This window comes from Chiloscyllium punctatum, chromosome 20 (assembly GCF_047496795.1).
Source record: "Chiloscyllium punctatum isolate Juve2018m chromosome 20, sChiPun1.3, whole genome shotgun sequence".
Taxonomy (NCBI): Eukaryota; Metazoa; Chordata; class Chondrichthyes; order Orectolobiformes; family Hemiscylliidae; genus Chiloscyllium; species Chiloscyllium punctatum.
Window position 1 is genome coordinate 46768052 of NC_092758.1, and position 8505 is coordinate 46776556.

Consider the following 8505-nt stretch of genomic DNA (forward strand, 5'->3'; position numbering starts at 1 on the left):
TCAAATCTTGAACCTATGACAGTTACCTTTTGATGATGTTAAACCCCTGTCATGTGCCCACTATGAACTCTTAACTTCCATTTCTGGCAAAAGCTCCCTCCAGCAAGTGTCCTGTTGACAGTTGATACCTCCCGGCTAATGTACGGACGGCTGCCTCTTTGTATACCCTTTCTTGCAGACAGCCCTTGCAACATTCAGCCCAAGCTGTGCATCTGTTAAGTGCAATTAATAACATAGTCCTGAAAACTTACAACTATTGGCCAATGGAAAGTGAGCTTATTCTTCCCTACAGCAGCTCAACCACTTGTTACTTTTATATGTAATTCTTGCCCTCAGGCTTTCTTCTAGATAATCAGCATAAACATTTGCTTCTATTTATTCCTAATGCTAGAAAGATTGGAGCCCAAATGCAATAAATATATCCCAGCCTCAACCTCAGTTCACTTCTAAGATCTTTTTCTCTCTCCTTAAAGCTGCAACACAATATTTGACAATTTGTATATTGCTAACATAAGGCTTCTAACCACCATATCTGCCACCACCCTGGACCCTGCAGATTTATTTGAGGAAAACGTGTTGCTTTTCTGTAAATTAATGTGACTATCGCTTGCACCCTTTTTCCAGTGGAAGATGGCGAAGGGTAAATTTATTAAGTACCCACATTGACCATGCCAACCATTCTAATTTCCTCTCTAGTCCTGCAATGTAATTAACCCTGACATGAGGTAGGCAGCACAATCTTCAGGTCTCATGTTTTTTGCCACAGACAACAGTTTCTACTTCCCCCCCCCCCCCCAAACAATATTCTCCCCAGCTATGGTACGCCTAGTTGCTGTGATCAATTTGCTCATACTCCCTGCAATTCCTGCTCTTATCCACAAGATGCAAGAACTTTGAACATGTTGAACATTTTGTAAGGGCTGAGGGTCCTCCATTGCTCCCTTTTTGGATACGTATACCCGTCATAGTTGAAGGCACGCCTCCTTGTTTCTGACCATAGACCAAATCTGAAATGCCTAGTTTAAAGAGTATAACTGTCTTCTAGAACAAAGTATCCAGGTACTTTTCCCCACTACCTGATATACCTCGGAGTCTGAAGCTCTGCCTAGAGCTCATTAACTCTGAGCCAAAGTTCTTTGAACTGCGGACACTGACTACAGATGTAGTTACTGTGAATCACTCAGGATTCCACCAGTTCCCTCATGCTACACCAGCAACACATCATCTTGATTTTAATTTGTATTTGACTAATTAGCTTTTAAGATTAAAATGCCACTCAATGCCCATCTATTGCTTTTTATACAATTAGTTATGCTGTAAATGTAACCTAGTATTTATTTACGAGCCCTATACTGTTTGAAACCCAGTTTAAATAGAAAAAACACACTCAAACTCTTCAAATATCTATCTGCACACTATTAATGCCTCTGGACTTTAGCTCTTAGGTCAACTATCTTCAGCTACCACTCCACGTCTCTTATATTTTATAAAAGACCTTCTCCCTCACTGTGCAAATTCCCAGATTTAAGGACTCAGTCCTGCAGCACTCAGTCCCCACTGCTGCAGGTGTGCAACCTGCTGACAGAAATGGAAACATTCAGCCCACAGTTTCTAACAATTATTTCAGAAAAATAATATATATATTATGTAACAATTAATACTTGTGTAGTAAATAATGGCAGAAATATTGATGGCTAAATTAAAGTTTTACATAAATGTTCTCCATCATTAGCTTCTTTTTTGCATTAATCAGCTGAAGAGTGATTAAGTTGGTGACCGCAATGTTATCTAATATTGTAAATGGAAAACATAGTTATAGTATTGCACAGTGAGCTTCATATTTTGTATATCATTCAATAATCAATTTTGTGAAAGAATTTAGGTATGGCATAAAGTTTTTTAACCCAATTTATAATCTACATATTTAAAAAACAAAATACTGATCACAGAACTCAGCTGATTTAAAGATCGTTGGATCACAAGTTTCAATTTCTGAAAATTGATTTACTATAATCTATTCAGCAACTTTTGACTCCTCGAAACCTGAATCACATGTTTAGACATTTTAATGGAAATTCCATAACTTTTGTAGCCTTTGTCAGTTTTTTTAAAGGATGACAAGGTTTCATTTGATTATGAGAAGACACCTGAAAACCTCTGTCTACAAGTAAGGAACTAAATTCTGTATATATGGTGTTATAAACATTTTCAAACAAAACTAGCACTTCACAATGTATTAATAGAGGTATTCTTGTATCTTACCATCTTGATTAGCCAATTGCAGCTTTTATTATGATCAAGATGCACTTTGGACTATTCTCCAGTATAAAGGCTGCTATATATTTCTTTCCCTTCATGATGACTCCATCGAATTGCAAGTCAAGATTTGTAATTAATAAAAATAGTTACTTAAACAAAATTAAAATCCCTATACTTCTCACAGTTCACAATTTAACTTATTACTAAAATGTGGCGATCAATGAATACCAAGAGCAAATACAGTGGTGCTGCAACAGTGCTTCACATGCACATTATACTGGAAGCTATTTTCTAACTGCAGTTATATTTTTCAATATAACTAGGAACATGAAAAACATAGAATATTCTATTAATGTTGCACTTGTAATACTTTTTTAAAAATCATGCAATAGGATGTTCTTTTAAATGGTCTCATGTAATTGCAGGTCAAGATAGACAGTTTCAGCTGTCACGTAGTGTGATTAAATTAATGTTGTGCAGCAGAGCTTCTAATTGATATGATGCCTGATTGCATTTAAAATAAATAGCATATGTTCACTTATTGATAGTAATTCTACAGAATATGGAGAATTTATAAGGATGTCAAAAGATAAGAATTGGTGTTAATTTTTCAAACATTAATTTCCAATATTACTCATCCATGAGAAGAATGAGTTACAAACATTTCACAAGAAAACCACAGGTGTTTTCTCAAAAAAATGTATGTGTACATGTATCAGACAAAACTAACACAATTACTATGTGTATATCTGTTTAATCACCAGAATACGCAAGTATTAATTCTGAATAATGTCTGGTTTTACAGTATATATATTCAAAACATGCAAACAGACTTTGTATTTTGTAGCTATAGTCAGCCATCTCTTCTGCTCTACGAATTGCCTAAAGATCATTTTATAATATTGTTTCATAATACCATTTAATTCTGAAATGATCCATTTTGTGATAATAAATTAAATTTTCATGTCATTTAATCTGCCCATTATTTTTTCCATATCTCTTTATATGCAGAAAAATTGGCTATATTTTTGTTGAAACTATGCTAATGCTTTCTTTCAAGTGTACTGTATATGCAACTGCCACTCCCACACTGTGCTCCATGGGGCTTCCTGTTTTCAACATGTTGAATATTTATTACACTGAAAACCCACTCAATTTTCTCATTCATTTTGCATGCAACCCTTCTCTTCTCTTCAGCTACTGTTGAGGCTATTGAGGCCATTGAGGGTGTTGAAACCCATGAAGGTAATATGGGGCATTTGTTCACTGTATTTGTTGTGATAGACTTTAGTGCTGTTATTTTGTTTTTACATACATTCTTCAGGTTCAAGAGCCATGGGCGTAAATAGGCTTCTTAATGTGAGAGAACCAAGCTCACAATGTGAAAGAAAAGTTGATGTATTTGCCACTTGCCAATATATTTATAGTATAACTAATCTCCTATTGAAAATGTAGGATCGTGAAATGTTTTCAATTTGCCGTATTTACGCCTATGAAAGTAGAAAGTGAGCTACATGCCATAACCATGATATACACTGCAGTTTTAACAAACACCATCATTTTTGTGTCTTGATCCTTTCCATTATTTAGCTGCAGTTGCACAGTTTGTTCTTGTTTACTTCTAAATTTAACAGTATATCGCTGAGAAATACAGCTGACCAATTTGTACAGGTAGTGGTTTCTTTTTCTTTAAGCATAAGTTTTAAATACACAAGAGCAAAAACAACTGTTGACTAAGTGGCTGTCTGGTGACTGGTGATGTTTGTTGTACAAAGGAACAGCAAGTGCTCCTCAAACCCTTGCAGGTTGCAAGAGTTTGCTTTTGATTTTGATTTTAATTTCCTTTTGAAGATTATTGTAAATTTCCATGTTTTATGACATTAACCTTTGCCTGTCCCCATGGAGAGATTTTTCTTTGTTTTACAATATCCTAAATAATATTTGTTTTGAATTTCCATTACTAAACTGAAAATTCTCAGGGCAGCCGAAGTGTATTGTCATTTCTTTCATATATAGGCCTTTTGTCTACATCTAAATGCTAAGAAAACATTACTAAGTTACTGAGGTATGCAGCAATGACTTCTACTTCAATTGATAGTTGTAATTTCTGTCAGCTTTTCATGTTATAGTTTCACATGGAAAAGAGTAACACGTTTTATAGCTCTTACTAACATTAATGCATAAAAAATGTCAGATTGTTGAAAACAAAATCTGTTTCGGGAAAAGTCTTCAGCTGATGGTATTTAGTAACAGAAATTCAATAAGTAAATATGGTATTAATCAATTAATCAAGCTTTACAAACTAAGGCAACTGTTGTTGAGTTACAAAACAAAAATTTGCAATTAAAACTCCAAATCATTTTGCACTAAATTTCAACAAAGGATGTGGTAAATGTCCTCTGCAATGTCCAAATCTGCAAAAACCACAGGGAAATTGTCTTCTTACAGCTATTTATAGAACTAACCCTCTGCAGAAGTTCAATCGCAAATTTGCTTTAGGAAATGAAACTAAATGCTGATCAGACAAGACTTCTATTTTTTTTTAACAAATATATGCTTGAAACAATATAATCTGTGGTTAATTGCATTTTTCTCTTCTTTTTCACTTCTCAACAACCACAAAACAATAATCCAATTCTAGCTATTCGAGGATTTACACCTCAGCATAAAATCAGTAGTTTTGAAGAAGCAAAAGGCCTGGACCGTATCAATGAGAGGATGCCTCCTCGAAGAGATGCAGTATCCAATTCTGGCAGTCTTCATTCAACTGGGAAAATGAATACATCAGAGTCTAATGGAACAGATGACAACAGCAACATCCAGTGACCTGCTTATAAGACTTCAACAGTTCTGCAGTTGTACTATGTCAACTGTTTGTTGTTCCAGCCTCTCATATCCAAGACAGTGTATTGCTCGTTGAGAAGCAACCAGTTTGAATAAATTTATAAAAGAAAACACAAATCCCATAATTTCCACACAGAAAATTAGTGATAGAAAGCTGGAAACCTTGGCCATCTTGTTTAGAGGGACTGCCATCAGTGCTTATAGACAAGGTGAGAATAAATGCAGGTTATGTATTAAAGCGTGATCTGAGGCTGTTCAGTTGTTTACTTGTTTTCCCTAATGAAAACAAGAGTAGACATTTACAAAGGTCTCTTGTAAACTTGAGTAAATTGTTTCACATTGATACATCCAGTGGTGCATTTCAGAGTAGCACCAAACATTTCAAAACTGTTAAAAGTAAAAATGTTTCATGCATAAATATAGTTATATGATTAATATAACTTAATTTAAAATAAAGATTTTGCTACTAGTATTGAAATTCTGCAATTATGTAAGTCTTAGAAAAACAAATTTGAAGTTGCAAAATGTTTTAAATGCCAAATACCAGATAATTCTGTTTTGTATAAAGACCCCTGTCCAATTTCTGCGTATTTGGATGCTATCAGGTCTGTTTGATGGTAACCTACTATCCGATCATGTTGCTTGTAACTGGAATCCAATTTACTGGTATTTATCTTTTTGTTGCTAAGTTCTGACATAAAATAACTAGGTTTTGCTTGTCACTTGCCTGTAATGAACAGTTACAAATGGCACAGTATTTTTTGTAAAGTATTTAACGTGCACCACTATAGTGCCAGAATTAGGATTTGTACAGCATCTATAGAATGCAACTATGCATGTGGTTAAGTTTCTTAACAATATGTGGAGCTATATGTGTGCGGTGTTTAAAAAAAAATCTGGCTGTGTTGTATTCTTACTTGCTTTCTCTCTGCAGAATTGGTAAAGCTTTTGAGTTATCGCAATTGATGTACAAACATTGCAGTTAATTTGACAGTTAAAAATTATTTGTATTTTTTAATTTCTCTATATGTAAAGGAGTGGCTGATAGCACGAATGAGCATATTCAGTGAAACGTTGATTAGTCCAAAGCAACATGTTTGGCTGCCAATGCATGATAGCATGGGTATCAAAACTATTAAATTAATTAAGGCACAGTGTGGTGCCTCACTAAAAGCTAAATTAAGCATACCATCCATTTACTTCCACTCTTTGTTGACTCTTGTTTTGTCAAAGCGTGAAAACTTTTTGAAGATTTTCATGGATATGATCTTGTAATTCCTCTTGTAATTTTCTCATCTGGAACTGAGGCTTCATATTTAACTTGTTATTTGAAACACTGACATTGTGAGCATGCCCTCTGGAAACTCAAAAACACTTTTTTTACTATTCAATAAAATGTGCATGAACCCATCAATTTTTTGGAGATACCATTTTGTAACATCATGAACATAAGTTTACTAACTGAAGAATAGTAAGTAGGTAGTTTTGGTCACCCTGCTATAGCAAGGATATTATTATATAGGTAAGATTTATAAGGTTGTTATCTAGATTGAAGAGTTTGAATTATTCCGAGTGGCTGGATGGGCTGGAACTTTCTTCATTGGAGCACAGGAGACTGAAGGCTAATAAAATCATGAGGGGCATAGATAAGATGAAAAGCCAAAATCTTTTCTCTAGGGTTGGGAATTTCAAAACTAGAGAACATAATTTTAAGGTGAGAGGAGAAAGATTTGAAAGGGACCTAAGGGACAACTTTATCACACAGAGGGTAGTTCGTATGTTGGATGAATTGCCTGAGGAAATGGTAGATGCAGGTACAGTTACAACATTTAAGAGACATTTGGACAAGTACATGAATAGGAAAGGTTTAGAAAGATATGGGCTAAATATCGGCAAATGGGGCTAGTTTAGTTTGGGAAACCTGGTCAGCATGGACGAGTTGGACCGATGAGTCTGTTTCCATGCTGTATGACTCCTCGACTCTATAAAAGTAAGTATAGCCCTATATTACTTCACGATGTGTTAACCTCACTGTATGTCAGAATATCATAGAATTCTAAAATTATCATTAGAAAAACATCAGTAACACAAAAGAGAAAATTGCTTAAAAAAAAGGATTCTAATTGTAATTTCTCATCAAAAAGCAATGCCTGGATGGTTCCCTAGGAAAATCAAATCATTACTGGAAATGTGAGAAAATGCTTACAACCTGATAATTTCAGCCAGAAATGTTTATAGTTTTGCAAGGTGCTTAAATTACGTTATTTTAAATTTACAACAAACTACAGGATGCAAGATTATAACATGAACAAAATCACGTATTTGCTTAGTTCTTACTATGGTGTGAAACTCCACAAATGCTCGTGCCATTTTCCTTATGAATATATCTGCTTTTACCCATGAGGTTGATTGTATTGCAGCACTTTCTTCGCCATTACAACAATTGTTTTGATATTTAATTTTACCATGCCCCAAAATTAGTTTGAAAATATCTTAAAACACAATTATCACTCATTATTGTGTTAAAGTGTTTGAATTTAAACAGCAAGAAAACATGGCACAATTCATTAGGTTCTTTTAATAAACGATGATGGATTTATGTAATTATGAAGTATTTCCTGAAACTATTATGTCAATTTCATCTTGGCGTTTATAAAGTCATTTCTCATGCCCACTTTGGTTATCAGCTGAAATATTGCATAAATCATTGCTAAGACTATATTTTGAATTTTGTGTTCCATTTTGGGAATTGCTCAGATTTTCCACACCAACAGCAATTATAGTTTGATTGGATGCCCTCAAACCAGCCCTCCTGGGAGAACCTCAGCGGATTCTCTAACCAGATGAAGCTCAGTAGTATGTTCTGGTGAGTACATCACAGATCAGTCACCACAGCAAGTTGAGGAAGAAACAGCCCAGGTCTCTAATACTCAGACTTCAGAGACCATGCCCCTGCTCATCTCGAGGCAAAATATGATACCATAGTCTTGGCCATTATTGATTTTGTTAAAATTCACAGGTTGGCACAAGAACAGCAAAATTGTTTGTCAGAGCTAGTCATAAACTGGATTGAAGGATGGAGGAGTCCACTACCATTATCAGTGCTGGCTCTGACATGTGCATCTGGCTGTTTCCATGGACTGGCTGGCCACTACATAGAGACCCAAGTCCGGTTGGCTCCATGTCTCAGTAGATATATGCATGAACCTCCATCACTATAGTCACAGGAAATCAGCACTGTTGACTACAGATAGCCTCAAATGTCAAAGATCCTTGATTCATGATGTCAATCACTGCAGTCAAGGTGGGTATAACTGAGGCGACTAGCAATGTGCAGAGATTGTGTTAGTGCCTGCCCTACACAAATCAACTATACTTACACCTATAATAGGTGAGAAGATG

The 8505-nt window shown here is 35.1% G+C and overlaps 1 protein-coding gene across 5 annotated transcripts in view; it reads left to right on the plus strand.

Moving 5' to 3' along the window:
- The window catches only part of LOC140492103 (protein phosphatase 3 catalytic subunit alpha-like), a 426658-nt gene extending 420141 nt beyond the window's left edge, over positions 1–6517 (plus strand). For 4 of the 5 annotated variants that reach the window (XM_072590848.1, XM_072590851.1, XM_072590852.1 and 1 more), the window contains 2 exons: positions 3457–3504; positions 4901–6517. In XM_072590848.1, the coding sequence (XP_072446949.1) occupies positions 3457–3504; positions 4901–5085 (233 nt within the window). In that variant the 3' untranslated portion in view covers positions 5086–6517. The remainder of the gene's footprint in view (positions 1–3456; positions 3505–4900) is intronic. The other variant, XM_072590850.1, reaches the window with a different exon arrangement.
- Positions 6518–8505: the final 1988 nt, after the last annotated feature.